The following is a 24,540-nucleotide window of genomic DNA, read 5'->3' as shown; positions in this document are numbered from 1 at the left end:
CATTGTACAAAACACAACAAACAAAAAAAAAGAGACATGCAGGTTTTCTGTACACAAGTATTTATTTACACATTTTTACACACGTGTTCCCCAACAAGGTATGTGTGCTTTATTTTTCAGTGCTGTTCACAAGTTTATATATAATATGGGTCGTGGGGACTCATGTCTTCCAGTTTGCATCATTTTCTGTACATAAAAAAGTGATTGAGTACATGGGGGTGAGAAACACAGCCTGAGTACACCCCCATTCTCTCATCTGAAAGATCAACATAAAAAGCAGTCATGTAGTTAAAGGACCTCTCCCTCCCTTGCAGAATAGCCCCATCATAATGGACTGTAAATTCTCATACAAGAATTTGTAATCCATGTTTTTCCATTTGCATTGTGCTTGCCTATTCTGCTAAACAGATTCATATGCCTGCTTCATCCAACCACACCTTGCTCTATTCCTGAATTCAAGCACCACTCATTCATACAAAGCTCACATCCCAATTTTCAATTGTAGAAAAAAGGGAGAGATTCACAACTTCATACTGAAGTGAACTGAACAGAATTGATTTTGAATAAAGTAAATGGAAATTATTTTGTCTTTAAAAGTGCTTCCAAGTCTTGGGAGAGACTGGAACTGGGATAAAGAGGGGAAAATATTTGTCTAGGTTAATGAAATGTGGTGAAGTCATGACAGACAGCTGAACATGAGACTCCATCATTGTGGAGGTGATGTTATTTTAACTTATCTCCAAAACTTCCGCCAGGGGACTTTTCCATTTTTTTTGGGTCCCCCTACCTTAAAAATGGTTGGGAAAATTAAATGCCTATTGAGGTTCAGGACATGGAATTAGATCATACACACAGAAACATACATAGAGACCTATGAAGAAGTGCAATGTGAAACAGATAGTGATTCTTCTTTCACAAAGCCCATCAACTCCTCAAATTTATTATGATTTCCCTAAAGAAAAATATTCTTATTTTGAATCAAGGACCATTGGAGTTGGAACTGTTTGAAAGATCTAGGCCTGTGAATCATTTTTACTATGCGAATGTACTTTTGCATAGTTTCTGACTATAGGGCTACCCATAGCTGATGTCATGCCCTTTTTCATTAGGCCTACACCAATCGTGTAGCGTTCTGTTGCTAGAGACTTGGGCCCATATTTATACTTTTTAGCACCCCATTTGCGCCATTTTTTGACGCAAAAGCGGTGCAAACTTACAAAATACAATTATATTTTGTACGTTTGCGCCTCTTTTGTGTCAAAAAATGGTGCAAATGCGGCGCTAAAAAAGTATAAACGTGGGCCTTAGTTTGAGTAGATATTTCTTACAGGCACGGTTAACTTGGAGGTATGCCTAGTGCACTCTGCTAGCAAATCTCGCCATGTGACTTACAGAAACTGGACAGGCCCAAAGAAAATGCAGACAGGATCATTTATACTTGCGAACAGATAATGAAAATGTTAATGTGGCAATGAGAAACACTGTAAATGTCCTAACCTGCAAGCAGATAGCCTCCCTCGAGAGAATCGTGGGTTTATCCATGGTACATGAGAATTACATAGGATACACAAAAAAGAACACAAAACTTTGCTCAATCACTAGAGGTGACAACTGTTGCATCAAGTTAGCTAAAATTTGTTTTCAGTGAGTCTTACTATGTTGCTAATCTCAACTTTCAACTTGACCACTAAACAGTAAATGCTTTGATATATGAATGACCACTACTTCGAGGGCATTATATTGCTAATGGTTTTACCTCATTCTCTTACGCTTGCTTTTTGAGTACTTACTATAATTGCAATGAGGTAGTGTTGTAAAATGCACTGTGAGGTGAAACTAAGTAACAGCATATCGGGGAAATGGAGATGAAGGAAAAGTGGGCCAACTATTTGTTTTAAAACCATGTCATCTTTGTTAATGTAATAAAGTGGGCAAAGTATTTCTAAAAAATAATGGTGAAATTGTTGGCTAGAAACAATCAAATTAAACCTGAATTCGAGATGTTGTGTTTTTCATATTTGTATAGCAGCAACCACAATTTGATGGGATTATATCACATTCTTTATCTGGGCGTTTTGTGAAGATCTGGAAAGGCCATCAATTGCACTAATTAATTTTCCTATGGAAAAAAGATTTTGCCAACTGCCATTTTTTTGGGGGGGCGAGGGGTGATGAGCTTCGCCTCCCACTAATAGATGAGAAAAGTACACAAACTTCTTGAAATGCAAAGATGTGTTTCTGCCATTGCTAGTGACGGAGGTTCCTGGTATTATTTTCTCCAAGTGGGGCCATTCAGTATGACGTACCAAGGAAAGAAGGTATTAAAGCAGAGGTTAACAAGGTATAGAACACTTCAACCAAATTAACCTAAAGGATGCACATATAGTGATAACCTCACTCTATAGCGTTAGACACTGTGTTTACATCCCTGAGCTTTCGTAACACTACTTAATGCATAGCTAGTGTTGTAGTCTTGGTTTGCAGTTATGAAACTCAGACTAGGACACCTAACTTAAATTTTTTTGTAACTGAAAATCCCAGGGTTTCAAACATAGTGCCCATTATAATGCAGAGAGAGGAGGCAATTCTGGATGCACACACAGCAAAGTGCATGCTAAATGTAGGAAGCATCAAAACAACTATCGGTTATGCCAGAATTCCACCTACCCTACAAGGATCATAGCTGCCACGTTTCCCAGGTTCATGAGTGATATGCTGCTCCACTCTAGGGTTTTCCTTTGAATTCTGGGACTTGTAGTTCTGTTTTATAATGGAATAAACAAGACTACAAGTCCCAGAATTCAAGGGAAAAACCTGGACTGGAGCAGCACATCACACATGGACCAGGGAAACTTGACAGGGCTGTACGAGTAAAAGAGTTAAGTGGGTACCACATCTCACCTTGTGCTGGCACGCCCAGAGACACCTCTGCTAAGCAATGGGGAAATTGCTCACATTCACAGTGGTGAACCAAATCTATGTATTGTAACAATTGAATTGACCTCCTCGTTCATTGATGGCGTTTCTAGGCCCATGTTTAAGAACTACCACTTAAAAAAAAAACCTCAATATAGTGAAATAATCTTAAATACTAATGGGAAACGCTTCTGCGAGTTAAGGAAATACACATTTAAAAAAAAATTGAAGGGGCTTTATGATATTTCTATAATATGTTTGTTGCACGATTTTAATGACACGTTTCATGGCTTGGCTCGTCCAGGGGCTCATAGAGGCAAGTCGGGCCTCTGGCTCGGCTCACCCACCTCTACTTTGTTTAAGGCGGAGGATTCTCGTTTTCTTTATATTTAGTTTAAAAAAAATTCAGTACAGTAATTTCGTAAATACACCAGCATTGGTTTTACGCAAGCTGCTAACGTTCGTGTTCACCACGTTTCATTCGTGTTGTATCAGCTTAGTTTTCACAGATAGGGGAAGTGCTTTACGTTGATTTGTAATAATAATAATACTCCAATGGAGAAGACTGCACGCACCAATATATAGTGCCACTAGGTGGCAGGAGAGGCAAATATATGAGTGCAGAAGACTTGGAACTTTCGTACGCATGAACAAACATGATATTGTCCATTGGGAAGTTAATGAGAGTGTCTTCACTAAACTGAATATTAATATTCATGTTTTTTGCCACAAGTATGAATTAATTAAGTTTTCAAAACAGAAGGGACTAATGGATTGAACGATAAAGTGCTACATATTTGGGGACTGACCTTGGGTAACCTTTTTAATTTTCATGCAAAAAAGATTCTGCTGAGCATGCAACCAGGGGTGGGCAGGCTGGTGTTGCTGAAAGGCCGGAAGGAGCAGGGAAGAGTCAATCGCATGTAGAAGGCAGCTAACCACTAAGAGAACGCTTCAAACGCTTTAATTGTAAAATATTTCAGAACTTTCATAGACGTTTAAGGTGAGGGCTTGCTATGGGCCGAAATTAAATCATCAGTTGCCCTACAGACAGAATAAAGTCTCCAGTCCCTCATGTTCTTCAAAGTGGGTGGGGCAGGGTGGAAGAGCGAAGCAGGGGACCGGTTTATCCCACCTGCTCATTTCTTTCGGAGTAAGTGCTCTTTACAGCCTAGTCTAACCACATTCAGAAACCTAGCTCCCAAAGCAGGCTTTGTGGTGGGCAGTGCCAAATGTGTACCCTACAACAAACAAAGGCACTTGGGCTTTACACAAGATGCCTAGCGTTCCTACCCTACAAGTACAATCAAATCCGCTACAAAGAACTGTAACAGAATAGCCGCCTGATTTATGATGCAAAATGTCCGGCTGAAATGTTATGGCTTGAGAAAGGTTTGGCACACAGGAGCAATTCTATTTACATCCTGAATCTGCTTTGTAATGTGATTTTTATTTAAGTTCATGCGCCTAATGTTATAAGTAGCAACTTCTGCACCAATACAGTAATATTTTCTACCTTTCTTCCTTAAGTCATAAATTGCCAAAGTCCAAAAACCAATATGCCACCTCGAGATCCAAGAGACACCAACTGATGAATGCTGGACTAAAATTGTATCCTGATGGCACTACCAGGGAATACAGAGAGGCTATTCTAGAGTTCAAAACAGCAGTCGTAGAGTGATCTACAAGGAAATGGGAAGATTTTCTGAAAAAGGATTAAGTGATTGTCTAGCCAGTCAGTTCTGGTCAGTCTTGACCACATGTCAGACAGAGCCTGACCTGCGGCCGATTGCTACCCGGTAGGTAAGAAAATCACGGGTATGACCCATGAAAAACTCTGAGCAGAAGTACTTTAAAGAAAAAGCATGCCTGATAGCATCAAAAGGTAAGTGGATCCTTTCACCCATCCCCAGAATCTTACAACATCAAGCGAAGATGATACACGCTTTGCCAAAGCAAGGTGAACATAGCTGTTCAGTTTATGTAAAACAATACTCCTGAAGGCATTGCATCGAAACGCTTACTTGGCAGAGTGAGGTTATAAAAACTGCCCAGGATCACACAATTTAGACACATGGGAAAGCTGGAACCAGAACTAAGGTTTCTTGCAACATATTGGCTAGCTCACATCTCTCAGTGCTCTGAAGATACCTGGGAGTGTGCCCTGGAAAACCAGACTATATGAGTAGTACCTGGTGTATCCTATACTACTGACTGTGGCCTGCTATTGGCGAGCAATAGTGTCATTCAAACTGACCTACATTCTGGCTCTTGCAGGTGCTGAGAGATATTACCACACAGCTCAACCACAGATCAATGCCTGGCATGGCTCGCTGTCATAGTTTCTTGAGTGATCCAGGTTCCACTACCCCTGTAGTAAAAAGCACTCACTGGTGGTCTGACCACAATTTGAGATTTTTCGACACTCCCTCAACATCTCCCTTTCTCCTTTGCACCCTCCTCCACTAGTTAAACCTTCCAAAAATCGACCACCAGAGCCTTTACACCTCCACGGTAAATCCATGGCATCAAGCCAGTAAGGTAATGGCAGCCTACACCTTTAGCTGACTGCACTGTACCCTGAAAGAAGGGAATCCCTGAAGTAACAGTGAATGAAAAACCCAGCCGCGATATGAAGCAGGTAGACACGCATTGTGCCAACCCGTAAAACCCATTTCCAGCACAGAAAGGCCCCCAAAAACTCACAATCCACATGTGAAGTAGACCAGGATCCTTCTCACCCCAGAAACCTAGAACTGCCATCACTTACATTCCAACCCTCTTCAATGGGAGATCTTTCTTAAACATAAATATTAACACGAGAACCCTTCACTTGCTTTTCTGCTTTTATAAATATAGATTAAAAATAATTTATGAAACAACAGTGTTTCCCGTCCTTCGCCAACGCTGGCCTTTCTACACCAAAGTGTGTCCGTAACATGCCGCGTTGACGTGTGACCTTTTTGTGCTTAGTTTTAGGGGTTCTGTAAATATTTTCTGCCCGGTTTGCGGCATCAAGTGCATATTCGACATGCCTCCAGCTTCAGAGTGTCCTTTTCAGGTAATTATTTTTTTGTTGTAAATTCTCATATTGTCTGACTAGAGTGCTGCCACCTGGTCCTGTTGCATATAGACCCTTTGGGGAAAAGTCAAAAACATTGCAACTTATGTGCATAAAGTTTATTGGGTCTTGAGAATGGCCAACGCAGCACCCGTGCTGTCCTTTATACGAAGAATAGCTCTCACTGTAGTGTAAGCAGACAAAAATGTCCAGTCACTTGACATGTTCGGCAGCATGGGAAGAGCAGTAGTACTTCTTGTGGGCTATAAAAGTGGACAAGCTGCTGAACCGGATGTTGCACAGGCGGCAGTACCTATGATTGCCATTCGGCAGCGGGGTCAGCAGTCCCTTAGGAGTCTGTACAGATTTGTCCGTGTGCATGGGTGGGACGGGAGCTTCTGGCACCGGTAAGCTGTTCAAAGGAAGGGTGGGAGAAGTAGGAAGAAGAGAGGTAGGGGTGCTGTTCTGAAGAGGGCTTCCTGCGGATGACGACACAGGGGTAGTCTCCTTGCCATTCGGCATGTCGCCTCTGGGGAGTGAACCAAGCTGCTGGGGGGAGGTGGCGGCTCTTCCAGCGGGGCCCAGTTGATTGTTCTCTGCAGTGCTGCTGACCTGTGTTCTGGTGGCAACCATCTCATCCATTAAATTGACCTGTATGGCATGCCCCTGTGCTGGCTTGGCCACTAGCAAACCATGAACATGCTTGAAATGATCTATCAGATCTCCCCTGATGGGGCCACTGAGTGGGCAGAAGGGACAAATGGCTGCCTGGGGAGAGGCTGGGTTTGGAACAACTTTAGCTGAGCCCCCATAGCGTGGAACAGAGTCCATGTCAGCAACACATGCATACGCTGTTGTAAGACTAAGGGACTTAGCAGAAACAGCCACCGCACCAGGGCTGAGTGATGACTGCCTTTCCACCTTGACTTTCCCCCTCTCTTCTCCTCGAACATCCATACTCTCTATCACATTGACTGTGCCATGCTTACTCACACCAAGCTGCCTAGGACCTTGAATTTTTGGCAGCTGCTGTTGAATTGCGGTTGCCGGGCAATAATATTTCTTGTGTTCCAAATAGCTCTCCAAGCTGCTAAAGCTGATGCGGCAAGCTGTGCATGCATGGTAATCTGTCAGAGGCACCACTGGGGCGGTTGGCATTACCTCGGCTTGAAGGCGGGGCTTTTTGCTGAGGTCAATTGGACCATCTGTATCTGGACTGGAGCTCGGAGAGGGGATGGCAGCAGATTTCGTCACTGTGATCAAACCAGGAATCCTAGGAAGAGCATCAGAACTTGAGACACCTGCTAGAGAGTCTGCACTGCCAGAAACCCCCAGGTTTGCCACTTGGGCCAGAGTCGACTGTGGAGGAGACACCTCGGACAACTGAAGAGTAGGAAGTGGGACAGGGTTAGCAGCAGCATGAATTTCATACAACTTCCTCCGTTTCCTTGTTCGTACTACTTGTGGAATAAATGGTGTCCGTCCTGCGCTAGCCCTACGTGAAGGTGGATCATGGCGCGAAGCACAGTAGTAACGCTTGTGCACCATGTAGGTTTCATGTCGGCTGAAGCGGATGTTGCAAGCTTCACACACTGTTCTCGTAGGGTCTTCTTCCTGGTCATCCACTGAGCTGCTGGGACTCTGGCTGTCATCACTCATTCTGCTGGTGCTGTCTCCTTCAGAAGAGGTGTCCTTCATTGTAACATCCTCAGATTTCACCACTGAAATTTTATTTTCTACTGCTGGAGAACTGGCTTCAACCTTGATGTCCACTGGTGTGCTGGAGTCCACAGGAGCCACAGCTGTAGTGGTTTGAGAGATCTTGAGAGGTGCAGGTGTAGTGGTGATCTTTGCTGTAGTGGCTTTCAGTTTACGAATGCTGGGTGGGCTGTCATCAGGCAAATGCCGGCCAGAGCAGTAAAGGCGTTTGTGCACATAGTAGTTATTAATATTGTTGAAGGTGATTTCACATTCAAAACAGGTTGCTCCTTTCTGAATTGGTGCCCCAGCATACAAAGTCGGAACCCCACCATGGCCCTGTTTGAGACGGCTGTGCACCAACTCAGACATCTTAGCCAGAATTTCTGAGGCCTGGGGAACAACTGTAGCTTCATGTCCAAATACATATTGGGGCATGAACACAGTTCCCCCGGCAGGTAATATGCTCATCTCCTTTTGGGCTGGGGTAGGCACTGGGCTGGATCCAGGCTTTGGACTCACTACTTCCGTCTTCACCTTGACAATCTCCCGACTTGGATGGGATGAGTCCTGTGATGAAGGGTCGGCATCCAACCTGGAGGCGTCTTGTCCCAAATGAGCACATGTGGAATCAGTCTCCCCACAGAGATTCTCAACTGGCTCTTCCTTAATTCTTACCTCCAGAACAGTCTCATTAATGGATGAGCAGGGGGTGTCAGCAGGTGTCTCTGCCTCCCCATTTTCCAGGTGATCTTGCTGTTGTTTCTTGAGGGCTAGATCTGAACTGGAGGGGGATACAGCTGGTGTGGGGATGTTGCCAGGGCTTTGATTTGTGCCTGGTAGGGCACACGGGTGCATGTGAACTAGTGCGTGCCGCTGGAGACTGGCAAGTCCATCTGCCACAAATCCACACAAAGTGCACTTGATCGCTGAGGAGGAATTCACTGTAGTCAAACCTGTAGGTGAAATAAAAGCATTGTTAATATTAATGACCCAGATTACAAGAGTATCCCTATAGCATATTCAGACTGTAATATTCAGCGCAGTAGTCTGACCTATATATGCATAGAACAGGAATATGTATGGAAGTATATGGCAAGCATATGTTTTCACATGTATCCTTGACAGATGTTAACATACAATGAAAGGTTTTGAGAGTTTCCTGCTTTTTATTTTTAGAATTGGGCCTTTATGGTGCACACAAAATGAAGGGTAACTATAGCGGTTATATATACGAATTTCCAAAGAAGTTGAGAACTGAGTTGAGTTGCGACCCTGTTTAAATACATTCATAATTCACATCAGTGAAATTCTGGACCTTTGGAAAGAGGGTGGCTGTCTCATAATGGACTAAATGAAATATTAAGTTATAATATATAACTAGGTTGATTCTTTGATTTGAAGATATTAAGCTTAGCTGTGGTTGCAAACACATTTTCACCTTGTTATTGCTTGCAACGGCAAGTGTACAATGCAAGTCCAGGACACGCGATGATGCGATAGGCTGCCATTTGTACAATATAAGCAGAGGTTTCAGTGCTGGCGTTAGAGCTCACGTCAGCTTGGGTAAAAGTTTTTACAATTCTCAGGGAAACACAGAGGCATGATGAACCATTGGGAAACCTCAATATCAGGGCATCCGAAAGACCGGTAATCTTTGGATGGAACCAACAAAACCACCAATAGGTTCTTATAAGGTTCTAAATAACACCCTCAGGCCAACCCGAAACTACAGTAAGAATGATATTGGCAAAGGAAGAATCAGTATGAGAGTTTAGATTTGTTCCAGACCTCTCTGAGATATTTTGGACTACATAACGCAGTACCCCAGGAGCACTTTTATATATACTCTTTGATACCTTTCTGAATAAGCCCTAAAACATCTCAAATGTAAATAAGATGGGAGTATTAAGGAATATTCATGTGTAATTAGTATAATTAAAAAGGTTGGTGTCATCTTTGCATTTTTACTGGTAGGGAGGTGGATGTTTCGGGGCAGATTCACAAGCACATGTACGAGTACTCCAAAAAGTACTCCTGTAATACTACTCCCCACTAACAAATGGTTTTGCGAATCAACCCTCTTATTCGTGTGATATGTAGGGGACAGATCCACTAGCCCTAGAAGAAATCTTGAACACAAGACGTGTTGAACTATTCAGGGCTGCAAGAACAGTGGCAATTGTTGCATTTCAAAGGGGACAATCAGAATTACCTTGAGCCAAGGGCTTGACCACAGGGATTCCTGGTCCAGGTGAATACACCTCACCCTTCGCACCTGGTTGGCAGATCATGTGACTGGTTACCAGGTGACTGTACAAGATGTCTCTGGTGGCAGAGGTAAACCCGCAGCCATGGCAAATTCCTGCAATCACAATAATAAAAAAAATGAGTACATGCCAACAATATTATGTGTGTACAAATGAGAAGGTAAATGACAAAGTTTGCATGTGAGTGTACAGAAAGAAGTTGTACAGTACGTCACAGATCATCACGGAGAGCCTGCCTCGTGCGAATACATATGTAGACACTGTCAATTTGAAGGAGATGTTTAAATAAACTGAATAACAAAAAGTTATTACCCGAACACTATTTATATTTGAGTGTGACTGTGGAAAAGTCAAGGCTTGATTTTTTACATTTACAAAAAAACTCCATTCATTTGTCATGCTTTAACATGTCCTATACATACTCTGATCCCTATAGGTGAATGTCAAATTTGAATTCATATATTTGCGCTCTTCTTAGGAACAGAATACAGTTATTTAACTGAAAACAAATGCCTATTTTAACTAATACACAAGATTAAAAAAATAGGCCCATATTTATACTTTATTAGCGCCGCATTTGGGACGTTTTTTTATGCAAAATCAGCGCAAACTTACAAAATACAATTGGATTTTGTAAGTTTGTGCCGCATTTGCATAAAAAAATGATCCAAATGCGGCGCTAAAAAAGTATAAATATGGGGCCATAGTATGAATGTACATCCAATAAAATATATCATGTTGCTAGACTACGATCATAAATATGAAATGTATAAACATCAATTGTACATAAATAAAATTGGATAAATATTGCAAAAATATATGTTTAAGTAAATAGAATGTCTAATTTCCTTAACTCACAAAATGTAAATTCATTACCAGATTCTACTTTCAAATTTGACTCTTCCTTTGGCGCACTCTAAAGCCTGCCCCCTCCAACTCATGAGGTTAGTGTGCACTCACCATTCAGATGATCCGCGTGCACCTTCAAGTGCCGCTCACAGTTTGCCTTCGTGGTGAACGCGGAGTGGCAGATGGAGCAGACAAATGGCCGCTCACCTAATGAAAAGAAGCCAGAGAAAGTTAGGACTTAGTTGTCCAAGGCGTCCCATTCATGACTGTTCCATGATTGAGCAGCAGCGCTTCACAAAGGCCAATGTGTTTATGGTTAGTCAAATTCTTGCCACTCGCTCCTCAGCTGAGAGGGGGATTGATGGCAAGACATATGTGCATGCGTTAGTTCTTCAAGCCTATTAAATAAATGTCTAAAACAACTTAAACTGGATTAAATATGAGAAATTGACACAGTAAGTAGGAGAAATTCAGGAATCCCTCTGAAAGGAATTATACCTGTATTCTAGATCCAGCCACATGCAGCACCCCTTGCTAATAACAAGTCCCTTTAAAGTTGTTTATATACTTTCTGGGATTACTAGATAAATACGGCTGTTTGATCAAGGTATCAGTGATTAATTTACTTCTCAAGTACATTGTAGGGTGGGCAAATATTAAATTTCACTGATAGAATCAGGTGACATGCATGTGTTTCATTAACTCATTGAAGTTGCATTAAAAAAATATAATAACTTTTAGCAAGTTTGCTTTAAGGTTTGAGAAGAGAAATGCATCGAGTTGGTTTAAATTTCCGTAATTCAATTAAACAACATAGTGGAGCATTCAGCCCTAATATTACTTAGCATTAGATCGTACAAACTGGGAACCTTGCTAAAAGGTTGTTTTTGAGGAACATTTTTCACATAGGTATACACATACAATTTATACTGTTAGTCCATGTTAACACCTTTCTTTCCACAAATAACACTGCTGCACCAAATAACCATTTTCAATTTCCAAAAATAGATAAAGATGCACAAAAGTATGACAATAAAGTTTTGTGCTGATTGGTTAAGGGAATGCTGTCTAGGGAAATTCCCAAAGGTTGCATTTCCTAATCAGACTCTCATAGGAATGTTGGCTATCCAGTACAACAAAATACAGTTAAGAGAATTACACTGCACCTTGCATTCAAATAATGTGCATGCCACAGGGGTGGCTTTGGTTTGTTTGGTTGCTTTTTTGCTTTTTTTGGTGTAAATCCATCAGGAGTTTTTGAGAAAATTCAAATATAAAAATGTAGACACATGATGGCAATGTGTTTGCAAACAGCTTCGTGAATCTAAGCTCAGAATCAATGGTCTTCAGCACACCCACAGACCACAGTCTGCTAGCCACAGCTTTTAGTCATGACCAGCAGGCTCTGGGATAAGGGAAAGTGGGTCATACCCTTTGCCCATGAGCAAAGACAGATTAGGCACAATGCATCTTAGTGCCACAGCCTGCAGGATAAGACTAAAGTCTGCCCCAAGGTGCCCGAGGGAGTGTGATTGCAAAGTGAACGAATATGGGCCACATCCTGTGCCCGGAGTCTGCAGAAGATTACCAGAGGCCATGGCTAGTGGGGCACAGGAGGGCATTTGCTGAAGACAATGCAATGACACTGATAGTTATACGGCTGTGGCATGGCCAAATTCACAACCCCTTTTCAGTATCCAGCAGAGAAGGAACACTGGACACAGAGTGCAACAAAGAACAAATTGTGAGCCCTGTGCACTCAAGGCACACAGAGGAGACCATGACAAGTAGTTATAAAGTCGAGGGGGGTAGGCAGTGTGCAGTTGATAAATTCCCTCATAATGGTTAGGTATGCAACTATAATTCTCACAATATACATCATGTGACCTCATAATATATTATCATGGACAATATCGCTGGTGACACTGAATAGGACTTCAACGCTGGCATTATCTATGACACCCAGACACCACAATCATTCCATTTTTTCAAATCTGTTTGCAGACATGGAAAATGCAGTCTTTTATGTAGGTCTGGCATAGGCCAAGTCCTTCTGAATTTACTAAAATAAAATATACATATTACTTATGGGGGCCTGCATCCATTTCTCTGCATTCATCGGTCTGTTGCCTTTGCATGCTCCATCCACCAAAGATTAATGAGAAGAGCAAGACAAGCTCACAGAACTAGGCAGTCTACATATTGCAGCACATATACAAGGCGACCGGAAGTGGCAGTCCAACATACTTGCAGAGAATGTAATTGTCACATAAGGACAGCACCACAACAGAAGCCTGGACATTGCTAGAGTACAAACAAAAAATGCACAAAGCCATAAGCCGAAAATCAATAGGCGAGCCTTCTCCATCTCTGATTCCAGGATCTGGAACAACATGCTCATCAGCTTTAGAAATTCCCGAACCCTTCTTAAATTGCAGAATGACGTTGGAGGCCCTCGTGTTCAGGGAACACTGCATTTCCACACAAGAGGATTAACTATCCACAAACATTCTGCTTCACTGTAAGCGATCCTGAGTCACAATTCTAGGCTCTTTTGTTCAGTGCTCTGTTGCTATCTTGCGAGGTCTGTGCTCTCCAAAATCTAAACATACATAAATGCATATTGTACTCGTAAAGTGTGTACAAGGCCCACCCTGTGAATAAATGAAGAATATTTCTGATATTTCTAAGACACTAACGCCCATATTTATGGTTTTTGCCGCAAAACTACACTAACGCGGTTTTGCAGCAAAAATATTAGCGCCGGCTTGCGTCACTCTACAGCACCAGCTGGGCACCATATTTAAGGAATGGCACAAGCCAGTGCTAAGAATAGGCTGGCGTCACAAAAAACTACACTAGCCGGGTGGGGGTGACAATATGGGAAATGGAGGTTGTGCACCAGAAAATGGCAGTAGGCTACTTAGCGGCAAAATTTCTGCCACTAATCAGCCTAGCGTCATTTTTATTTGACGCACAAGCAGCCAAAACTGACTCCTGTCTAAGCATAGACAGGAGTCAAGCCCACCACCCCAATGGCCAGCACAGTGGACCAGTGTCCCCTGGGCATGGCCATAAGACCCAGTGCCAGGCAGGGGGGCCCATGTACGGGACCCTAATGGCACTTCACACATTTTTTAAAAAATACGTGACTTACTTACCTGGGATGTGGTACCCCATCCTCTGGTGTTTCTGGGGCTTCGGGTGGGCACCTGTGGGCCCATTCCATGGCGTTTAGCCATGGAAATGGATCCACAGGTCCCCAAATGCCTTTTTGACCCAGGCAATAAATAATTGCACTAAGCAAGCTTAGTGTCATTATTTGGGTCCGCCTCTCACCAGTGCGCCATTTTAGCACGGGGATAAATATGGCGATAATGGCTTAGAGTCATTTTTTGGATGGGACTGCCTACCTTGCATCTCAATGGCGCAAGGAAGGTTTACGCATCCAAAAAATGGCACTTACTCCAATATTTTGATGCTAGACGTGTCTTGCATCAAAATATAAATATAGAGTTAAGTTTGCACCGCATTTACATTTAAAAAAAATTAGGCAAATGCGGCGCAAACAAAGTATAAATATACCCCTAAGTCCCAACACTACCAGTGCTTTAAATGGGCAGGTACTCTACAGCATTAACAACCTGCACTTCTTCAAATTGAAAGGTAGCAAAACACTTCTGAGCACCGCTGGAATACATTTAATGAGAAAGCACCAGCACATCTCTGGAGAAAGTGGGCCCTGTGAATAGTGAGCACACCCATTTCTAGATTTCTGCTTAAAGCACTGTACACCATCAACCTCAAACATAGAGGCGTTAAGGCATTTTTGCTGTGGTTTCAAATAACCCAAGGCAGTGATGCTCACATTAGCAATAGAAAGCAGATGAACAAAAATCTATCTTACCGCTATGGCTGCGCATGTGGATCTCCAAGGAGCTAGCGCTTGGGCAGCTCTTTTTGCACTGTGGGAAGGGGCAGACCCGCTCATAAGTGTACGTCTCCTTCGGCTTTTCCTCCACGGATGGAGAGGTAGGGTTCTGCCGGCTGGCACAGTAATACATGAGGTGGGCCTGGAGATTCCGCTCACTTCGATACCAAATCCCACAGTCCTTACACGGGAAAACATCCTCTGATGAAAGACAAATTCAGCTCTTTAGAGTGGGAGTAAACATAAGGAGTACATAAAAACTAACAATCCAAAGTCTGCTAAATTCAAAAAGTAAAATGCAAAGTGCAATATATGGATGGTATTTCAGAGGTATGCACAAAGTTCATCAGTTTTCTTAAAAACAATATCAAACCAACATTACAGTGGGGGTGAAGGAGAAAACTATAGCATAAAGAAACTCTGGAAAGAGTGCAGGGGCGTGCCAAATGTAGCTACCACATTTTTCAAACACAGAGTGCATTAATTCATAGGTGTGTCCAACAAAACGAAAGTTTCTAAAAAATGTATAATGAATGTCGTACAGGGGTGTGGTCGATTAAAATGCAACAATTTTTTTTAAAAGAATGCATTGTATTAATGGTGACTGGTTGATGAAATTTCAGCATTTTCAAAAATTCTGACTGTATTACAGGGGTGTTGTAAATGAAACCAATATTTAAACAACACAAAAAAACAAGCATTGTCAACGCCAATATGTCTGATGCTGGCTGTAAGCTATTTCGATATTAATTTACACAACAAATGTATAGGTCTTATACAAAGAGGATAGCCTGTATTATCCTCTTTAAACACCTTGCAGGTGTCTAATGATATCTGGAAAGGTCAGCCCAACAACAACTTATCATGGCGCGTTTCATCACTGATGACCAATCCACGCCAAGGTAGGTGAATACCACCTCGGTGGAGTTGACCAGTCCTAAGAGTTCCTGATAAGTTGTCCCTGCATGAAAGCAGGGATCCAGTTGTTTTATAACTTAAGGTATACACTCAAAGTATCACTTTTATTTGCCAGGAACTCTTGATATGATTAAAAAAGGTCAGTCTTTAGACGTTTTGATGAAATTGAATGGTTCATCCATCCAAAATGTCGTTAACAATACTTGTCGAAGCCTCCGGGTAGTTTGGCCCTATATAAAACGCAATAACATAACATAACATGAGCCACTGAACATCATCAAAACATCGAAAGACAAACCAAGGCAAACGTGGCTGCGTGAAATACACAGTGTCCGGTTAACACGCAGAGTACATGTGTGCATTCCATCTGTTCCCTTTCAGATGTGTGGCATACACAGTGCAATGTCTTGGGTACACGCACATACACAACTTTGCATCAGCTTCTGCTCATCTCCTTCCACACGGTTCTTACATGTGAAGAGCCTGTCATACATGCATGTATCAGTGTCTGTTCGTCCCCTCACACGTTGCATATTCACACACACACAAGTTAATGGCGTAGACATGGGCGCCCCTTCTTGCCCTTTTCCTTCCACATGCCTGTCCCACACATGGCAAGTCCTGTAAAGTCACTAATCTGTGGAGTTCAGCATCTTGTTCAGTCAACATTCACTGCCTCCCGCTATCATAGCTTCTTTCACTTTTAATAATGGAAGGCACAAGACAGAATGTAAAGAAAGGTAAACAAATGTATACATTTAAGAGGAATGCACCACGAACATTGGATAAGCTCTAATGGATGCCATTGACGCTCGAATAAAGTTTGGCAGATTATGATGGACAGACTTTAAAGGGTAATACCCGATACTAGAGGGTTAAAACGCGGACGAAGAACCTCAGGCGAGAGACGCTCAAAAGCAGCGCTGCCCCTGGTCAGCAGTTCACCCTTGAGACAGCGTCACCAGTGTACAACAGCAAAGTGTTGTTGATAAACTCAGAGGAGCGCCGAGTCGGGAAAACATTCCTACAGATCCAGCTGACGGCAGAGCGAGCGTGCGCTGCTGACTCGACTTAGATCCCCTGTACTGCTTCGGTGTTTCTTCTTTCTAAGTCACAAACATGGGATATGAGCCCAAACACAATGGGAGTCCCGAAAAGACCATCTGGCTACGAGGGTGACATTCAAGCTGGGACCTGGGACTTTTAGGGGGCACGACGCTCTGGCAGAAAAAAACAACTTATTCATCAACTAGGGGGAAAAATGAGGGTGACCATATTCATACCAAATATGTTCACTCATGCATGAGGGACAGCATAAAATGCTCAAACATCCCCGCCACACTGTGAAATGTTGGGAAATGTGCCCAGACTTCCGGCACAGACAGTACAGCCCCCAGCTGCTGGTTTCCTAAATGGTATTCTAGCCTTGGCTTACACCGATGTGTGTCATCCGGGACATAACTCGTCCCCCGAACCAACCAGAAAATAACCCCTAGACATCCCATCCGCTGGGGCTGCAGAGAAGATGCCTGGAAGGGGGAAACGTACCGCCCCCTATTTCCTAACACAACAAAAGCGTTCACTTCCGCTTCCTGGCAGCTGGGCAGGATGCAGCTCTTTGGAAGTTGTTCACAGCCCAAACGTTTGCACATCCTCTGAACGGGCCGATGAAAGAAACAGGTCCGCTGCAAATGGTGACATCATTTAGGCAGCTTGCCATCACCTCTTTACCTTTTGCCCTCACCGAATCCTAAACGCTAGAAAAGACATGATTAACACAAGGCTAAGCCAATAGATCTCGCCTTTTGGCTCTGAAAATGCAGACCTACTGACTTCGTCCAGGCATTTTTGCTGATGCTGTTTCGCATCAGCAAAAAGAAAAAATGGTTATTGTAATGCACAGTATTGGCAAAAAAAAGAGCAATGATGCAGATGTGTGCATGCCAACGTGCTGAGATGCTTCTGCAGCCTTAAGGCTTCCAAGCATGTGTGAGCATGCGTCATTACGTGGCAGCTATTTTGTTTTTTGTTTACTTTACCATTTTATTAAGTGCATCCATCTTGTAGCGGCAAATAAAAAAATAAAAAACTTCAAAAGTGCACCAAAACCTATTTTTGGAAGGAAAAAGGTGTGGCCCGGCCACAAAGTGTAGCTGATGGTGCCTTGAAAGGAGTTAAAATAATGCAAGACAGGAAGGTGGGGGAGCCATGGTAGCCCAAGCACGGGTCGAGGAGTTGAATACGCAGCGACCAGCAGCAGGAGCAACACGGATTTATGGAAGCAACAGAGAAACTCTGTAGAGTGAAAAAAGAAAACATACAAAGCAGAGAGAAAATCGAAAGGGCCGTGGGGTTAGAGGAAGCTAAGGAAGATCAGGGGTGGGGGAGATGGAGGAGCAACACAGAGTTCAGGGTGCATGATCTGAATGGGGAAACAGCACATGGGGAAGAGAGCAGCAAAACTCGTGCTCACAGTACGTCCATGAATGTAAACTGTGGAAGGATACAAGTCCGGAAACGGATGTGTTGGTTGGGATAGCTGGGAGTTCTCTTTTTATGTAAGAGGTGTCTCACACACTTAATTGTGTCATGCTTCATCATTGACCATGTCTCCCCACCCTGTTAAGACAGTGCCACCAGGGCAAACGTAACCTCTCAGTAGGCCTACTCCAGAGGGAGTTCTTAGATAAATGCTACTTGACAATTGTGGGATCCAGATTAGATAAAAATACCTAACAGACTACCAGTAAATTCTACCTTTAATGGTGGTATTCGCAGGTATCGTTAAAATGTATCGATGGTGACTGTGAATACAATGACTCAACCCGTCTTCTGAAAGCCAACATGATTCTGCCCATGTTCACAAAGTGTGTACATCAATAACATGCAGGTTTTGTGAGCTATGGTGTGACTTACCCTTAAAGTTTCCTGTTTTTTTATTTCCTTTATTAGGTGCCTAGACAAATATCTATTCACTGAATTAGGTCTTCAGGGTATTTATGTTCAGATAGTAGGGAACGTGTTAGTTCACCTCACATAAGTAGGGATCCTAAGCCCTGAAGAATGCCACAGAACACACTCAGAGTGAGGGCAGAAACATGTTGGCTTTCTGAAGACAGGTTGAGTCATTATACTCACAGTCACTGTGGATACCACCATTAAAGGTAGAATTTACCGGTAGTCCGTTAGGTATTTTTATCTAATCTGGATCCCACAATTATCCAGTAGCATTTATTTAAGAACTCCCTCCAGAGCAGGCCTACTGAGATGTTGAGTTTGCCCTGGTGGCACTGCCTTATAAGGGTTGGGAGAGGTGGTCAGTGATGAAGCATGACACAATTAAGTGTGTGAGACCACCTCTTCCATGAAAGAGGAACCCCCAGCTAACCCAACCAACACATCTGTTTCCGGACTGGGTCACACTAGTAATTTACCCGTCCTTTCCACCCCCACAACTTTTGTGTTTTATAGTGTTTCTATCAAGAGGAAGTGTGGGATGATATACCTCTCGTCTCTCTCTTTGTGTAGAGTGAAGGATACAAGTCACCCAACAAAAGATGGTCAAAAAGTTATGCTCCAGGAGTGGGACAATCATAAGTAGAAAAGACACTAATTGAGAGGCAAGCACAAGAAATTGACAATAAAGCCAACCAATGGTAAACAATAGGCAGGCCCAAAGCCAATTGTAAATATTAGTATTGTCCAAATTAGGTTCTTGACAACAAACAGCTAAACGCTGTCTGTCCGCAAGACCTAAAAACAGTGGTTGAATACCAAAGCATACTTCAAAAGAATAGAAAGTTGAGTACGCCCACTGGAATTCATGCCTATGACAATGGGAACAAAGTGATCTGTGCAGTAAAAGCTAGAGCCATAAGACCCATGTGGATGTACAAAGGATACCATATATCTGGTTTTGGAGCAAGCACAGTGGGAAACTGTTAATGCCAGTGCTTAATTTGTAAATAAAAAGCTGCCGGTGCTCAAAGCCTTCCTCTTAAACACGCTGCTGCTGCAATTAAATGTGCGAACAGGGAGTAATCCTGAAGTCATCTCGGGCCTCTTAAATCCATTTAAAACCCCTTCCTGTCCCTTCAGCTCACGCTTGCAGCTTTCTGCTTTCTCCCATTGTGAAGCTTTTTTCGTGTTTCTCTTCCTTCGTCTTTCCAAAATGTGTCTTTAGCTCGCTGTAAATGCTTGAGACAGAACACTAATTGCCGGCCCTCAAAAATGAGTGCTGGTGCTTAGCAAAAGTTACAACAAGCACAAATTAAGCACTGGTTAATGCGCATGGACACTAGACTTGCTTTGTTGTGCCATATACTGTGCCATAGCAGGGGGTGGCCAAAGTTAGACACAAGTGCCAGAGACAGGTCATGCTTTTAGGAAGATCACTTACTATGTAGGTGATTGCCATGTAGATCAATTATATGGAAATGTAGCTTTTGTGGCTATTCAGAAATTCCAGCATTGATCCAGTTCTCTCCTGGACCAGCACTGGACACCACGGTAATATATATTTAGTTTATTAAGCATATGAAATTACCTCCGATTCTTAAAGGGCTTGTGAGGTAGCTAAAACAAAATTAAGGTCTGACTGCATTATTCTTGGGCAGGGTAATGGCTGGAGAAATTTTCAGAACTAACAGTTTTCTCCACCATTGCCAAACGTAATGCTTTGCCTCAGATCAGACCAGCACAAAGTTAACCACGACAGTTAATTCTGATCCTATTAGGAGCAGCACTGCCCAACACAGACCTGCAGAATGCTAATCGAACTTGCATGTATGTGACAACATTCCATGGAGGAACATGTATACAAAGTAGTTCCGCAGCAAGTGCAGATTTGGCAGCTTTAGTATGCATAAAGAACACTAACCATTTACAGGGAACTACATCTTCTGCAGGAACATTATATAAAAGGTGTAAAGGGATAGATGTTAAATCAATTTCCTCAAAATGAACTATGCTTTCATACAAAATGGAAAGTTCGACAACAAAACTCAAAGTTGCACAGTAAATTGAACGACCTATCTAGGGCTCCCACAAAAGCATAAAAATGTAACTCTGCATTTTGTACAGGCGCCTCTAGGCCCTAGAGGTAAACTAGGTGCTTGGTGAGCTATTACGCTTCCCTACAGTTCAAGTGAACTCACCCCAATAACTCATAATCTGTCTGCTTCACGAAAGGGGTTTTGAAAGATTTATTTTCGTCCCCAAAGATGTGTGAGGATCGTGATTGTTTCCTTTTGTGATGGGTGCAACGTTTAAGGCCTCATTTACAATTGTAACTGGATTGTGATTTATTAATTCCGATAAATACCGAAACCCTTAGGCTACAGCACCAAAATCTGCCTGTGCTCCCATTTAACGGGCTTTTTTTCAGCCACTAAATGTAGGCAGGTTTCACCTGCTACAGATGATTGGGTGAAAAATCCAAATGTCGGATTTTATCTACATATTCCAAAATCCAACATCGGCGCAAAAAGTGGTTTGAGGGAATTTCGGAATTATTCAACAAATTCGTAATGAAGGCCTTGAGTTACTGTTGAATTTCGGTCAAACAAAGGTTATTTCTAGCACTACCGGTTTAGCAGGGTCCATTTTTCAATAAAAGAACTGCTGAAAACTTTGAAAACCCTTTTCCACTAAATCTGTCTGCAAGTGTTTTCATTAAGCAAATGAGTACACTGTAAAACAAAATTTGGCTCAGCCAAAAGAGCTCGCTTTTTGGAATTAAAAATGGATATCTTTTGGCCTTGCCAATGCTTTATGACGATGCTGTTAAAAATCAGTAAAAAGATCAACATGTATATTGCCAATGCTGCAAAAAAAAGCAACATAATACATATGCGCGCGAGTCGTCATGCATGCAAACATATGCGTCTTTATGGTGCAACAACCCCAGGGCTACCTCGCAGCAATTTTGTGTATTTGTTTTGATTTATTATGTCAGAGCTGGAATGTATCCATTTTGGAGCGGTAGATTTTGAAGAATTAAAAAGGGCACCAAAGCGCATTAAAAAAAATGAGTAGGAAAAAAATGTGAAGCAAGACCGGGGAAGCAACACACGCTTCAGTGAGGTCTTCTTGCGCCCCTACTTGTGGAAGCCATTTTCTAGAAAAGCTTTGCCCGACACAGTTTCCCCTGACATCAGATGTGTGACAGCACTATTATGTGGGTTTGTTATAGTGCAATCAGTTCCCCACTGAAATCTGATGTTCATTAATGTTGTCTGTTATTTTACCTTTTTTTATTCCCTGGTGTCTAATCACTATTGATGTGGGCACGCTCTGGACTTGAAGAATAGTAACACGGGGTAAGGCGTAGACTTTGTGTGCAGCGCCCTCTCGCGGTTTCTAGAAATTCATGCAAATACTCTTATTTTCAGATAACTTTGTAACAAAAGGATTACGGGACAGCTGTACAATGACCGTTGCACACAAAACATTTATTGTTATTATCATTTTTTGGGAGATTAGATGGGTCAAGGCTTCCTAGAAAGAAATATGCTGTATTTTACTTGTACATGCGTACAGAAGGCTCTAGGGCTCTCAATAGTCTTAAGTGCACTTGACGCTCACGGCAACGCCCAGAGGTGGTGTGGGTCGCCCCAGTTTGATATTTCAATTCTGGGATTGTTTGGTGTGAGTACAGGAGGGTGTGTCTTAGGGACAGCGGGTTCTAATTTAACCTTGATTTTATAACTTTTTCCTTTGGCACGAGCCTCTAACATGATGGAGTCAGGTTCCAACCCTCGAATTTCAAGCAATTCGTGGTGTTCGAGGTAGATGTATGCTGGACTGTGGAAGACTTAACTTAGATTTATCCTCAAAAGTTGGTATTACTTCACCGATATAGGTAAAGCCTCAGGGAGCAGGGGAGTAGGGTTGATCCTAGAATTATCTTATGGTTTGGGGTATTCTATTATGTTAGTGGCATATTAGAGTCCATTTGAGAGAATATGCACTGCCCTTTAACCTGCACGTGGAAAGGACCTCGGTTGTATTCAAGCCTGGTAATTTTTGTGTAGGCCGCTATTGAGTGCTTGTGTGCCTGGGCTTGGCTAGTTTGCTTTTGCTTGTGGTGCACCTAGAAGCAATTGCTTCTTGATGGATGTGGGAAGAATATCATGGGCTCTGGAAGAGTGGGCACTCCCCCACAGGTATAACTGGGAAAAATTTATGCTGTGGTTGTTTCTATGTTTGATGGCCTGTGCAGGGTGGTATGGTTGCCAGTTTTATCGTCAGTTTTGGGGGTATTATTCGTTGTAGCTGGTACGAGGCCGGCATTCATGAGTGTCCCTCAAAGGGGGAGGACGGAAGCATGTCTTCAGATAAGCCCAACACAAACAAGACTAGATTTCCAAAACAGCCATCAGCCACTGACGTGACATAATATGTTTTATTTATATTGTATTGTTTAGTAGAGCAAGAATGAAGCATGACTGCAGAAAAAAGAACAAGAATAAAAGCTGCACCTCCAGGCAGTTTGCTCAGCTGCACCACCAAGAAGGAGACCACTGCACCACCACCAAGATGGTATTCACTGTGAAACAGGCTGTCATCATCTGCCTTCTCCACCAGAGAGGCATGCTCAGTGAAGCTGGTAAAAGACTACCAGTGGAGATTACCTATGATGCAGTGATGTACCATCATTCACTAATAGGACAAAGCACTTCTTATTTGTGGTATTGTGGAAGAGGCAATCATGAGTCCCGCGAAGCAGAGCGAGTGGAAAGAATGTATCACTGCAGTAGCAGAAGAGGAGCTTTCTTACGTATAGGCTGTCCTCAGAAAAAGACCACACACTCATCACCACCATCTTCTCAAAACAGCATCTTGCTTCTTAAGCCACTGCCCTTTAACAGGATGACAGTGACCAGATCTGGACCTATAAGCGCCAAGGGAGATGGGAGTTTCCTAAACTCCTGTTTGCCAGTAATGATGATACGGATGTCCCTCCTGACAGTTTGAATGCGAGTGAGAGGAAATACAGGGAAAGACGACCCATAGGAGCCTGCTGTCCCAGTTAGTTAGTTTTTTCTGCCTCAGAATTACAAACAGGAAACAGTTCACCTACAATCACATTAGCAGCAACAGACAGCAGTTAAACAGCCCACTGGGTGCAAGGGCTCGAGGGTCAAAAAGCCTGGCACCACCACCAGGGCACACAAGTCAGTAATACACTCTGTCAGCTTTGCTCACACACCACAGAGGCCATTGTGGTGCTTCTGTTTTGAAAAGTAAGTATAATAAGAAAACAATCATAAAGCAATAACTGATTGGATCATAATCCGTGTTACCAGGTCCAACAAGGGATTTTAATACAGCCACCTATGACGTCAGCAAAAGCTTAGTGCAGGTCCTCGAATAATGTTCCTCCTTTCAACAAGCAGTGGAAAACCCAACAGGTCTCAACTTTTGGCTACCAATGCAGACCTTTGGGTTGGCCAACCCTTTTAGCTGATGCTATTGAGCCATCAGAAAAAAAGAAAAAAACTGCTTTTGCGAATATAGTGCTGCTGTAGGGTCCTTTAAAAATGTATATTTTTTAATGTGATGGGGAAGAACGCAATGGTGGAGAGGGCGGAGCTTGGGGGAGTGATGGAGAAGAGCTGATGAAGAGAACTAAAAAAATAAATGCAAAAAAAGTGAGAAACCAGAGTGTGGCGGAAAAAGGCAGAAAAAGCAACAAATGAGCTGGAAAGGGGAGGAGGGGTGGGAATTTAAGGACAAGAGCATGAAATATGAATTAGCATGAAGTGCTGAAAGAAAGTGGGTCGCTCAATGTAAGCAGTGGATGGATACAAGTCATTCAAGCAAGAGGATGGTAAAGAAGCTGTGCTCCGATAGGGGGGGTGGAAAGGACTAAAAAAAAAAAAAAAAAGAGAAAT

General features: G+C 42.7%; 1 protein-coding gene across 1 annotated transcript in view; it reads right to left on the bottom strand.

The window, feature by feature from the left end:
* Positions 1 to 5,757: 5,757 nt before the first annotated feature.
* The window catches only part of ZFPM1 (zinc finger protein, FOG family member 1), a 247,524-nt gene continuing 228,741 nt past the window's right edge, over positions 5,758 to 24,540 (bottom strand). The window contains exons 7-10 of the mRNA XM_069216983.1: positions 14,702 to 14,926; positions 10,906 to 11,001; positions 9,891 to 10,040; positions 5,758 to 8,631 (exon numbers count right to left, since the gene is read on the bottom strand). Of these exons, the coding sequence (XP_069073084.1) occupies positions 6,191 to 8,631; positions 9,891 to 10,040; positions 10,906 to 11,001; positions 14,702 to 14,926 (2,912 nt within the window). The 3' untranslated portion in view covers positions 5,758 to 6,190. The remainder of the gene's footprint in view (positions 8,632 to 9,890; positions 10,041 to 10,905; positions 11,002 to 14,701; positions 14,927 to 24,540) is intronic.

The sequence above is a fragment of the Pleurodeles waltl genome, chromosome 12 (genome assembly GCF_031143425.1).
Source record: "Pleurodeles waltl isolate 20211129_DDA chromosome 12, aPleWal1.hap1.20221129, whole genome shotgun sequence".
Classification (NCBI taxonomy): Eukaryota; Metazoa; Chordata; class Amphibia; order Caudata; family Salamandridae; genus Pleurodeles; species Pleurodeles waltl.
This window is presented reverse-complemented; position numbering and strand designations above follow the sequence as displayed.